The following is a 13,339-nucleotide window of genomic DNA, read 5'->3' as shown; positions in this document are numbered from 1 at the left end:
GGGAGAGGGATACAGAAACACTGACGTGAGAGAGAAACATCAACTGGTTGCCTTCCTTACGCACCCTGACTAGGAGTCGAACCCACAACCTTTCAGTGTATGGGATGATGCTCCAACTGAGCCACATCGACCAGTGCAAATGGGATTATCTGGAGGTTTTTTTGGTGTTAAGTTGTGCGAGTTCCTTACATATTTTGGATTTTAATCCTTTATCAGTGTATCATTTGCAAATATCTTCTCCTGTTGAGTCAGTTGTCTTTTCATTTTGTTAATGGTTTCCTTCGCTATGCAAAAACTTTTTAGTTTAATTTTTTCTTTTGTTTCCCTTGCTGAGAAAGCAACAATAATAATAGTTTACTGCTTATGTTTTCTTCTAGGAGTTTTATGGTTTCAGGTCTTACATTTAAGTAAGTAATCTATTTTGAGTTTATTTTTGCATATGTTGTAAGAAAGTGGTCTGGTTTTAATTTTTTGCATGTCTGGTTTTCCCAGTACCACTTATTGAAGAGACTGTCTTTAACACATTGTATATCCTCATCTCCTTTGTCATAGATTAATTGACTGTATAAGAGAGTTTCTCTCTCATTGATGTTTCTAACTCTCTATCTCTCTCTCCCTTCCTCTCTGTAAAAAATCAATAAAATATATTTTTTTAAAAAAGGAAGTGGTCTAATTTAATTCTTTTGCATGTATCCATCCAGTTTTCCCAACACCTCTTATTGAAGAGAGTCTACAAACGTATCCATTAAGGGCTATCTAATTTGATGGCATATAATTGTTCAGAGTAGTCTCTTATGATTCTATGTATTTCTGTAGGTTCAGTTATAATTTTTCCTCTTTTATTTCTGATTTGAGTCTTCATTTCTTTTAAACATATTTTTATTGGTTTCTGAGAAGAAGGGAGAGGGAGTTAGAAACATCAATGATAAGAGAAAATCATTGATTGGCTGCCTCCTGCACGCCCCCTACTGGGGATTGAGCCCGCAACCCAGGCATGTGCCCTTGACTAGAACCTAACCAGGGACCCTTCATGCCGCAGGCCGACGCTCTACCCACTGAGCCAAACTGGCTAGGGTAAGTCTTCTTTATTTCTTAGTCTCACTAACGTTTTCTCAATTTTATTTCTTTTTGAAAAGATAAACAGATTTGTTAATTTTTTTCTATTGTTTCTCTGGTCTCTAATTTACTTCCATTCTAATCTTCGCTATTTCCTCCCCTTCTGCTAACTTTGGGCTTTTCTTCTCTAGGTCCTTGAGGTGTAACATTAGGTGGATTATTTTCGCTCTTTCTAGTTTTTTAATATATTCATTTATCACGATAAACTTCCCTCTCAAACTGCTTTTGCAGCATCCCATCGCTTCTGGTATGCTGTGTTCACTTTTTTGAGATATTCTTTGGCTTTCCTTTTAGTTTCTTCTTTGACCCACTGGTTGTTCAGGAATGTGTTGTTTAGTTTCCATGTGATTTTCCAGCTTTCTGCATGTTGTTGATTCTTAGTTTGATACCATTGTAGTCAGAAAAGATGCTCGGTATGATTTCAATTTTCTTATTCTGCTAAGACTTGTCTGGTGCCCTATCATATGATCTATCCCGGAAAATGTTCCATACGCACTTGAGAAGAAAGTATAGTCTGCTGCCTTGGATGGAATACTCTATACACGTTAGGTTTGTTTGATCGAATGTCTGGTTCAAGCCCATCATTTCCTTGTTGATTTTTTTATCTGGAGAGAGCATATCCATGGCTGAAACGGAGATGTTGACGTCTCCTACTATTATTGAATTGTTGTCTATTTCTCCCTTCATATCTGTTAATACTTGCTTAATATCCGTAGGTGTGATATGTACTTAGGATATCATTATATAACGACCTTCATCGTCTCTTATTACCATTTTTGGCTTAAAGGCTATTTTGTCTCATATAAGTATAGCGAACTCTTCTTTCTTTTGGTTTCCACTTAGATGGAATATCTTTTTCCATCCCTTCACTTCCAGTCTGTGTGTTGTTAAGGCTCAAGTGGGTCTTCTTGTAGGAGGCATATAGTTGGGTCTTTTAATTTTTTAATCCATCCAACCATTCTGTGCCTTTTAATTCATGAATCCAATCTATTTACATTTAAAGTAATTACTGATATATAAAAATAACTTACTAATGCCATCTTATTAACTGTTTCCTGGTTGTTTTGCATTTCCATTGTTTCTTCTTTTCCCTCTGTTTCTGCCTGTCTTTCGAAATTGGTTATTTTCTATGCTGGTATGCTCTTTTTCCCGTTTCATTTTGTTGTTTTTTTATCTGCTCTAGGTTTCTGCTTTGTGGTTACCATAGGGTTTACATAAACTTCTTATAAATAGAACAGTGCATTTTAGGCTGTTAGGACATGCATTCCATCCCAGATTCATCATATCTCCCTCTTGGTTTCAAACAAGGATCCAAACCGATACTCCTCCATCTGCACCTCTAGCTCTGACCTCCTCTGGGCTTTTCTAACTGCCCAATCAATATGTAGACCTGGGTTAATTATTTCAACACATATTAAAAGCCATCTTCCGGTAATTTGTTTTAGTAGAAAGAGTATTTTATTCATTCTAAGTCCTTTCTAGAGAACTGAGCAGAAGAATTAAAAAAAAAAATCTCTGAGAAACGTGAAGGGCCCTTCTCTATTGAATAAGGCCCTTTAGCCTCTCAAGTTCTTTTGGAAATAATTTTACTCCTTTTGCCACTTTGTGATTTCTGCTCATAAGAGGAGTGCCCTTACCCCTTCTCTAGGCCAAGGGAGAATACCGTTCAGATTTCCAAATCCCCCGGCACCAAACAGCTTCACCCCTCCTGTGCTCTTTATAATACAGCCTCCTTCCCTTCAGCACCCAGCTTCTGTTAGCACTTTAACGGTGTGTCTGATTTCTCTCCCATAGGCTCTCACATTTTCATGAGAGATTCCCTTATGGCCGTGGTCGGCAAACTGCGGCTCGCGAGCCACATGCGGCTCTTTGGCCCCTTGAGTGTGGCTTCTCCTAAGCCTTAGGAGTACCCTCATTAAGTTAATAACAATGTACCTACCTATATAGTTTAAGTTTAAAAAATTTGGCTCTCAAAAGAAATTTCAATCGTTGTCCTGTTGATATTTGGCTCTGTTGACTAATGAGTTTGCCGACCACTGCCTTATGAAGATGGGGTGAGTTGGATAAGCAATGAAATCCTAAACTTTAACATGCATGCAGGGATCAACTTTTATCAAAGCAGTGGCACATTCATTATCCTCATTATAGTCCCATTATTCACAAATTATAAGTGAGAAAACACGCACAGGGAGGGGAAGGGACTGCCTCAAAGTCACATTACAACTAGCTAATTGATGACAGAATTCAGACTCCAACCAGATCTTCCGACTCCTTCTCTATTGCTTTTTAAACCCACATGATACGTAATCTAAGTGTCCTCTCTTATTCCATCCCTAACCCTTCTCTCTGCTTGCTCCTTACCTTTCATTTTCCCAGCCAGCTCATATATTTTTCTTGGCTCAGTGGATCGGTTTTCCAGAGCTGTGAATAAACCACCTCTGCCCCAGTGTCCAGAGTCATCTGACAGAAGAAAGAGAAAATTTTCTTCTATAGGAGGCCAAGTCCAGTCCACAATTAAAAAACAACAAAGTTACACCAACTAGACTTCTAGAACAGCGGTTCTCAACCTGTGGGTCGCGAACAATGAAAATACATCCTGCATGTCAGATATTTACATGACGATTCATAACAGTAGCAAAATGACAGTTATGAAGTAGCAACGAAAATAATTTTATGGTTGGGGGTCACCACAGCACGAGGAACTGTATTAAAGGGTCGCGGCATTAGGAAGGTTGAGAACCACTGCTCTAGAAGGAAGTTTTTTCTTCCCTTTAAAAAATCAATCTAATCTCCTAGGAATACCCCAGGTTGGATTTCTCAAATATGTTTAGATTTTCTCTAATATACCCAGCCATCATAACAGGAAAGCATCGAAAAAATTAGTGTTCTGAAAGAGCAAAATCTCTGTAGAACTTCTGTAATTCCTGGGAGATGACAGAGGAAGAGTGGAGAGTTGATGTAACAAAACAGAGAGTTGTAGCACTAGTACTTACAACAATACGTGACTCCCATTTTACAGGTAAGGAAGAGGGGAGGTTAAGTGATTCATTCAGGCTGGTGTTAACATAGCTGATTAGTACCTTGTATTTAGAGTCATTCATTCATATTACAAATATTTGTTAGCGTGTATTACGTGTCAGGCATTGTTCTAAGCACCAGGGTTAGAGCAGTGGACAACAAACCTTGCTCCCCTAAAGCTTATTCTCTAGTGCAATCAAACAGTCAAATTCATAATGTCAGATTGTGATATGTGTCATCAAATAAAATAAGGTAGGAAAGGAGATAGAGAAATGGAGACGTGAGGAAGGGGTCTGTTCTGTAGAAGGCAAGCAAGGGAGATCTCTCCGACACACAGACATTTGAACAATGCTTGATGGTGGCTAACTGGGGAAAGAGGGTTCTAGGCAGAGGAAGTAAAAAAGTGCAAAGATTGTGAGGGGGAAACAGGCTTGGAATTCTGCTTTTACTCAAAGGATTCATTTGTCTTATGGATGTTGCCTCCTTTCACTCTCTTAAAAACCTTGTGAAGAGAATAATGTAGATAGTATCATCTCATTATACAGATAGGGAAGTTGAGGCCCAGGAAGGTTGGGTTACTCAACCAGGTAAAGGAGAGACAAGGGTCAAATCCAAGTCTCTTGATTCTAAAATTCACACTTTTTTTGACCACACAAGACTGCACTAGGCCAGGGTTCTGCTTCATCCTCCCCAGTTCTTAGCACCATAAAGACTCAGGCCCCCACCCTGAGCCCGTACCATTTCTCCTACCTACGCAGTGCACGATCACAGCATCCTCCGCACCAGCCTGTGGGTGGGTGACATCACCACTAACATACTTGATGGAGGTCGAGTCTGAATCTTCATAATCCAGTTGGACTGAGCTCTCATCCTCCCCGTCCTCTAGATTCTCGGGTTCACTCTCCTCGGAAGGCAGGCAGAAGGACTGGTAATTATTGGACTCCCACCAGGCCATCCTTCAACAGGCCAGAGAGAAAAGGAATTTAATCAGGCAAACCACCATTTCCCGTGGAGCACGCTTTGTATCGCTATTCACAAACATTGAGTGCCAAGTGGAAATGCAATTGGAAACTCGCCCTGATTTGAGTTTTTGCCAATCTGTTAATAAACAAGAAGGCTTACCCATTAGCTTGACTGCTTCCTGTCTATACTGCAAGAATGAGCAGCCACCAGATGTCCCTGTTCTTAAGAACATGACTGAAAGGGACTGTGAGTAAACCACTTTTTATTAGCTACAATAAGGTCTTTAATTTTCTTGCCTCAACTGAATGTACGTTCTCTGCCTAGGCACTCAGGACTTTTCACCTCAGTAAACTCTTTAGGTTAAAGTTTAATCATGATAAAAATATTGTTACCAGTAGGAGCTGCCAGCTTTATAAAAGTTTTCTGCAATTTTTCCCCCTGCAATTTTAAAATGACGTTCTAGCCCCAGCAGGGTAGCTCATTTGATTAGAGCGTCATCCCAATACACCAAAGTAGTGGGTTCAATCCCTAGTCAGGCACATACAAGAATCAAGCAGTAAATGCGTAAGTAGAACAACAAACGATGTCTCTTTCTCTCTCCTCTCTCTCAAATCAATCAATGCTTTTTTTTTTAAAGTGATGTTCCACTGTGGACTCAGTATACAATAGTGATTCTTTTACCAACTGTGATCCTCAGCTTTATTGATAATGCAGTCAGATAACGCCCACATACTTTTTCTTATGTTCCACCTCTTCCTTTCTCCTCTTCTTCTCCTCTATTAGTTTCCTTCTCTTGGCCGCTGCTTCTTGTCTTTTCTTCCTTCTCTCCTCCAGCTCTGCAGGACTTAGAATCCGCTTCCTCTTGGCAGACCCCTCCACAAGGCCTGGCATGAGAACCTGCAGGAAGAACGAGATCTATAACCAAGAAGTTTGGGGGCTGCCTGTTCCTTCATGAGTTTCATTCCTCCCTAGAGCACACTCTGTATGGCAGCAACATGCTTAATATTCCACAAAACGCTGCATCTCCATGCCACTTCAATTTACACTTCCATCACACATCTCAAAGGCATGGCGACCAGGACACTGAGCTCTGAACTCAGCCAAAGGGCTGGCATGGTTGGTAAAGCTATACGCCATTTTGATTAATTTCATTAATAATCAGGCACTTCAGAAAAATCACTTTTTAAAGGTATGGAAAGCATACCTTGCAGGATGCCATTTTAGGTTTAACCATTTTTTTTTAATGAAAATCTTCGTACAATGTATTATATTTCTTTCCTAAACAGAGTATTTCAACATCATGATTGTCTTAATTATAGCTAGCCTTCAAAGAGTACATATTAAGTGCCCATAAATAATATGGACATTAGAGATATAGTGTGATTGCGATCCTCTCCTACTGACATGAGTCATGATCATCGAGAGAAGGGTACGTATACTGCTGTAACACAGTGATCCCAGGGGTGGCTTAAGTGGACAAGCTGCTTTCACCTGCAGTAAGAGGCAAAATAAATTCTCCTTCCTAATGTTTTTTATGCCAACTTTTTACATAGTTTTTATATTACAGTACAGTTAATCACACTTATATTTCTTGTGTTTAGTGATTATGTATATATCTTATTGCTACATTCGAAATAAACTGTAAGAAGCTGCCAAAGCATGTCACTTCGTAAAGATCAGGGAGCAATGGAAGCATCCAGCCTAGAAGGTTACAAGTGGTTCATCCTACAGGGGGTGCAAGGACTACACACACGAAGGCCATCAATGTGAGGTTAAACACCGTCTGCCAGCTGGAATTTATGCAGCAATGAGGAGTTTAAAATTGTATGTAAGAGAACATTGGTTACCCCTGACCTCTTAGCCAGGGCGTATGAGTGAGAAGACATCAGACGATGCCTAAGATCTCTACAACACAAAAACAAGCCCAAATCCAAGGCAGTCAGGCAATGCTGAAATTTGTTCTTCAGACAAGATTGTTTTACAATATTTGAACTCACTCTTTCTCTGCTGGATAGTTTCCTTTGGGGGGAGAATAATTTTTTCTTTGGTATTAGTTTTCTTCAGTTTTGACTTGTCAAACTTCACTTCAGACAAGTCTGGCTTATCACTCATCTTGACTAAAAGAAAGACTGAAGGCTTGAAGGCTGGAGAAAGGCAGATGGTGAAAGGGAGACCACTCCACACACTGGCCAAGGTAATAATACTTACATTTCAACAAATGCTTACAATTTATTTCTTAATAAATCACATCCAACCCAGCCGGTGTTACTCAGTGGTTGTTAGGGTTCATGAACCAGGATGTTAGGGTTCAATTCCCAGTCAGGGCACTTGCCCAGGTTGCAGGCTCGATCCCCAGTAGGGGCATGCAAGAGGCAGCTGATGGATGATTCTCATCATTGATGTTTCTCTCTCCCTCTCCCTTCCTCTCTCTGAAATCCATAAAAATATATTTTTACTATCAAAAAACAATCACACCCAGTATAATTTTTTATTCACTTAGAATGAAAAATTGAAAGAACTTATTCTTTTATATAAATTAACTAGAGGCCCGATGTATGAAATTCGTGCAAGGGACACGGCCCTCATAGGCCGGACTTTGTCTGGAAGGACGTCTGAATGGTCGTTCACTGTCAGTCTAATTAGCATATTACGCTTTTATTATTATAGATAGTCTTACACTGCCTTTATTTCGGAGTAACGGGCCCTCTTGACCAGTTTTCTCCAAAAGGATTTTCTGAAGATTCACCAGTTGCTCAAATGATTTTCTGTCTTCTTTGCTGGGCTCCTTAGAATAGTCTTTCCCTTCAAATAAGTACATGTGATTTTCTAAGAATATAAAACAGAAAAAGAGAAATGTTAGGTATTTATAGAAAATTGATTCATTCTATTCAGAGCCATAACCAGGGTGAACAAAGAACAGCCTATATTCTACATGAGCCAAGACGAGCTTGTGATGAAGGTGCTGCGTTTCCGATCCCACTGACAGACAGGCTTGAAGCCAAATGGAGATCTCACACATTTATTTTTCAAAGGCGAGAGCACGGCTAAAGCCCTTTTGGTCATCTCTACACGGTCCATGAGTACCTCCATCCTGTTGAGTTTTGAATCACTCATCACTCATTCATGCCACACTATTCCTCAGCATAAACCTCCCGACATTAGTAACTATGAACATATTCTGAACACATCTTTAATACTCAACTCTTGCCCCCCTTTTCTGTAATATTAAAGAAGCAAGTGGCAAACTGATGAGAAAAATGAGGAATCATAAACATAATCCCTTAGATTTACAGTAGTCTTTCCAGATCTCAAAAAGCATTTTCATGAGCCTCACCACAATCATGGTGTAACTAAACCTTCACTTAAGGGAAAATGGAGAGAGACCAAGACAGGGATTAAGGGACTCCCCAATGTTTACTGCTAATAAATAAGGCAGAATTTTCTGACTCTAAGGCCAGTGTACTCTTTTCAGTATATTACTGTGTCTATAGGAGAAGAGATAACAGGCCAATTACAATAACAGCAATAGTGTAATCTTGAATTAGCATGTTATGCTATCAGAGCACTTTCACATCATTATCACATTAGATTTCTACAACTGTTTAAAAGGAAGAAGCAGACACTAACAGCACCATTTTACAGATGGGAACACAAAGGCTCAAAGAGGTTGGGTGACCTGCCAAGATCATGAATCACTGATAAAGGAAACTCAGGACAAGACTAGCAACCACAGAGAGGTGAAATGATGATTCTAAACTGAAGTGTACTTAATAGTATATATTACCAAAGCATATATTTTCACAGCATTATGAAATTAGCTATGTTTTCTCTAGAGAGTACGAAAGCAAAATATTTTTATTCTCAAGAGATCAACTGCTTCACACGTATACCCAAATACAACCAGCTGTAATTCTAATTGGCACCTGCTAATTAAATCAATAGTGGACTTTCAATGAGGTGCTCTATCAACATGTGGAAACAAACCAAGAGCTGAAAAAAATAAAGAGCCGAGAGATAGTGTCAAATATGATCAACATATGTAGCTTCATATTACAGGCAATTCCCAACGTACACACATACTGGGCTGCCTGAAAGAGTAATTGTTTTTTGGCAGTTGGACAACTTAGAAGGGGCAGACATGCCTTGGCAGCATTATGGCTAAAGGTAGGAAGGAAGCAAGTGATGAAAACTTGGGGTCATACAGAGACAAGAGAACCCAAGACCAGAAGTCACATCAACCCTACTCCCCACCAAAAAGGAGGAGGCCCCATCCAGTGAAGACACTGAAACTGATCTCTGTACCCATGAGATAAGGTTCTCTTGAATTAAGAAGCCTAGTTAGACTCTCAAACCCCTCACCCAAGTCCACACTGAATCCTTGTTGCCACTGGTACAAAAAAATAAAGTCCTTTCTAAACAATCATAAGGCACCAGGGAACACCCTTACAAAGCTACTATGGGAGGGGGGGGGGAACCCTTCAAATCAGAAATTCAAATATTCAGAATAGAAACAGACAAATGTTAACCAAACTCAGAAAAATTAAGAGAATGACCAAATCATCTCATGATTTACATGTATTGCTTCGTTAAAAAATTAAAATGAAGTGGTGCCTGCACCTCATGGGGTACTGTGAAGAGTAAGTGGAAAATTCGGTGTATAAAGCACATGAGAGAGGTCACACTTTTGACTGAGCACAGAGCACTCAGTGTTAACTGTAACTTAAAAAACAAACCCTCGCCGAAACCGGTTTGGCTCAGTGGATAGAGCGTCGGCCTGCGGACTGAAGGGTCCCGGGATCGATTCCGGTCAAGGGCATGTACCTGGGTTGCGGGCACATCCCCAGTAGGAGATGTGCAGGAGGCAGCTGATCGATGTTCCTCTCTCATCGATGTTTCTAACTATCTCTCTCCCTTCCTCTCTGTAAAAAATCAATAAAATATATTTTAAAAAAAAAAACAAAACAAGCCCTCCTACTATTCAGAAAGGGAATCACTATACGGAAAGCACCATACTAAGGACAGTTGGATTTACTACTAAAGAAGAAGATGCTTGCAGCCAAGGGAGGAAAAGTACAAACTAAGATCCTTGAGGTTGATACTACATAAGCATCAATGTCATTACCTTGATTCAAAGTTCAGCTATTCGGGAATAGCCAGAGAATGCCCAGTCAGTCTGGAAAGAGTTCCTGGACCAAGTCAGTCTTAAAGAGTGTGCCCAAGATGAGAACAGGCTGGGTAGGAAAAAGACGTCCCAGAGAGCAGTACTGAGGACCTTCCATGGGGACTCATCTCATGTCCTAGCCCAGGGAGGCTGTGCCCTTTGTGCTGCCCTCACCCCCGACTTACTTCCTTCCTCTTGCTCTCTGCTTCCTTCCTCTGCGGTCGGCAAGGCATCAGAGACCCACTGGCCATCTTTTGTTTCTCCCAGGATAGACTCCAGGTCTATTTCATCCACGGTGCTCCCCTCAGAGGACAGCAGTTTATCCAAACCGAATTTGAGTATCTCACCCAACTTGAATGGAGAAAACAAAGTCCAGTCAGTTCTCATGAAGTCAAACACCGGGATATCAGGGATTTGCCAAGTGACACCAGGTATATTCCTTCCCTAACGGTGGGCCGTTTCTTCTCTCCCCATGATAAGAAACCAACTGAGCCATTTAACAATTGGATGATGGCTAACCAGAAAGTATGATAAATGATGGCCAGAAATGTTGATTTTGACAATTCTCATAATAAAAACAAGTTATGAGCCTCCAATTCTTTTTTTGAAGAATAATAGTGATTTCTTGCATTACCATTGCCCTCCTGACCGAGTCCTTTTCATAGGCATTCTCAACAGCCACAGAGAAGTCAGAGATCCTGTTAGAGCTAAGAGGTTAAGATATCTGCTCAGAGCCACAGAGTCAACAAGTGACAAAGCTTGGATTTGAATCCAAGTCAGATGGATCCAAAACACATCGTTATTTTTTATTTTGCCGCCCTTCTATATCATATTCATTTCTAGCTTCTACGGCAGCCTGCATGCAATAGGTACTAGAGGAGGAAGAGTTTGGCCAGAGACCAAATGTATAGTTGAGGAGAGTGGGTGATGAATGCTAGTCTTTTAAAAAATATTTTTGTTGATTTATAGAGAGAGAGCAATGGAGAGGGAGGGAGAAAGAGAAACATCTACGTGAGAAACATCGATAGGCTGCCTCCTGCATGCCCCTACTGGGACTGAGCCCACAAACTGGACACGTGTCCTGACCAGGAACCAAACCAGCAACCTTCTGGTCCATGGGACAACGCCCCACTCACTGAGCCATACCAGCCAGGACAACGCTAGTTCTTTTCACTTACATTCTCATCCACAGAGAGCACTGACTACAAACCTGACATATTCTGAAGTGAAGAACAACCTACTATACCTGGAGGTCAGCAGTTGATGCTCCCAGGGTAAAATGCCCTCCCTCCATGATTGCGCTGGTGAGCTGCAGCTTGGAGGCGGCTTTCCTACAAACTATCTCTTCCACGGTGTCTCTGCCGATCAGCCGAATAACCTTAACAGACCTGTACAGAAGTCAAAGGAGAGGAGTGTGCTACCGGAGTCTGCAAAGATGGGTGCAAGCATACAAGGCTGATGCACCTAAAAGGACATAAACCCAAAATGCCATGTTTGGGGCACATTTAAAGGGACATTGTTAGCCGTGGACAGAGCCACTGTTAAGAGAGACCTGACCTCACATAGGGTCTCACTAGACTTGTCTAAAAGAGTTAAGGAAGGGATGAGGAGACGGTCAGAACTGGGATTCCTTATCTGTGGCAAAAGAAAATCTCTGGTAAACCTAAATTATCTTCAGGTCAAAGGGTCAGACCCATCTTTTCAGCTTAGTGCCATCACACCACACATTTTTTTAACTGAGTTAGACCCTAACTCAGGCAGGATGAGTTCAATAACTTCTGAAGGTTCCTTCTAGTCCTTTCACAATTTGATGTTGCTCTGCTTAACAAAGCAAGTCTTGAGTGAGAACGTGCCCTGCCCAGCCAGCAGCAAACCCGGGCTAACCCCTAGCAGTCTCTCAGCCTCCAGTCTGCGACTATCACAGGATTACCACCTTCCTCCCCAAACCAGACTGCTGAGTAGCCGACAAGTGGAAATCTCTTACTTGTTCTGGCCTATTCGGTGAGCCCTGGAGGCTGCTTGCAAGTCATTCTGAGGATTGAAATCACTGTCAACAAAAATAACGGTATCTGCTGCCGTTAGGTTCATGCCAACTCCACCTGAAAACAATGCACAAAGGAGAATGATCAGCAGTATGAGGGCTAGAGACTAGAAAAGACACAAGGCTACAGAGGTCAGATTGATAGACTAAATTGTCAAAATATCGGGCTTCTTCCTTCAAACTCACCCCAATCTCTAACTCCAGAAACTTGCAGTGGTTCAAACTGCTCCCTGAGCTCCTATCGCCTGACTTGGGAAGATTTAACTACGGAAAGTAACAGGATGAGGGGAGTAGGAGAAAGCAGCACAAGTGGATACATAAGTAGTGGACAGATTCCGATTTCATTTCACAAATTCATGGCTGGGGAGGAGAGCTACCTCTACTAAATTAGGAATAAAACTGTCCACAAAATTATTGAAATCTGGGGCAATCCCAGGTCAATGGCTAAAGCAGATTAGAATCACTCCCTAATGACCCCAGGTTTCAGCCTTACTTCTCTGATGAGATGACAGCTAAGAAAGGCTGGCTACAATAGAAACCATGCCAGAAGGCCAGTACCTTGGTAAACTTATGGCAGAGACCTAAAAGTCCCATTTTTCATACTCCTCAGTACTGACCTACACTTTCAGAGAAATAAGGAAAAACATACTAAGTGCTGAGATGTAAAAGTCCTGCATCATCCCTTACTTGCCTTTGCCAATGCCTATGTGACTTACCAGCCCTGGTACTGAGAAGAAATACAAAAATGGGCTGCTGTCCGAAGTTCTTAATGGCCAGGTATCTCTCCTCGCCTCTCACAGAACCATCCACACGCTCGTAACTGTAGCCTTCACATGCGAGAAAAAAACAGATACTAACCCTTCTCAGATACTCGAATAAAGCACTGTCAGCTCAAAACCAAATGCTAATTTTGTCCCTTTCCCTATACAAGCATGCCCCAATTTTAAGCGAATCCCACAGGCAAAATTTAAAGTGCAGGGGTCATTTTATTGTCTTACCAAAGAACTTTCCATAATGTACTCCTCCGGTTGTTTTACATA

General features: G+C 41.1%; 2 protein-coding genes across 2 annotated transcripts in view; both read right to left on the bottom strand.

Annotated features, from left to right (window-relative positions):
- Positions 1 to 13,339, bottom strand: part of CHD1L (chromodomain helicase DNA binding protein 1-like) — a 45,701-nt gene that overhangs the window by 10,373 nt on the left and 21,989 nt on the right. Inside the window, 8 exon segments of the mRNA XM_015565963.1 lie at positions 3,478 to 3,576; positions 4,885 to 5,090; positions 5,831 to 5,994; positions 7,775 to 7,923; positions 10,444 to 10,609; positions 11,505 to 11,646; positions 12,243 to 12,357; positions 13,016 to 13,126. Coding sequence (XP_015421449.1) covers positions 3,478 to 3,576; positions 4,885 to 5,090; positions 5,831 to 5,994; positions 7,775 to 7,923; positions 10,444 to 10,609; positions 11,505 to 11,646; positions 12,243 to 12,357; positions 13,016 to 13,126 — 1,152 coding nt within the window.
- On the bottom strand, positions 6,499 to 7,308 carry LOC107183598 (thymosin beta-15A-like). Its single transcript, XM_015565960.1, has one exon. The coding sequence runs from the start codon at positions 7,207 to 7,209 to the stop codon at positions 7,003 to 7,005; it is 207 nt and encodes a 68-aa protein (XP_015421446.1). The 5' UTR covers positions 7,210 to 7,308; the 3' UTR covers positions 6,499 to 7,002.

This window comes from Myotis davidii, unplaced genomic scaffold (genome assembly GCF_000327345.1).
Source record: "Myotis davidii unplaced genomic scaffold, ASM32734v1 scaffold2782, whole genome shotgun sequence".
NCBI lineage: Eukaryota > Metazoa > Chordata > Mammalia > Chiroptera > Vespertilionidae > Myotis > Myotis davidii.
Note: the sequence above shows the minus strand (reverse complement) of the source record. Positions and strands in the feature narration are given on the sequence as shown.

Excerpts from the sequence above, each read along its gene's own strand:
- LOC107183598 (XM_015565960.1), bottom strand. The coding sequence starts at position 7,209 with ATGAGTGATAAGCCAGACTTGTCTGAAGTGAAGTTTGACAAGTCAAAA.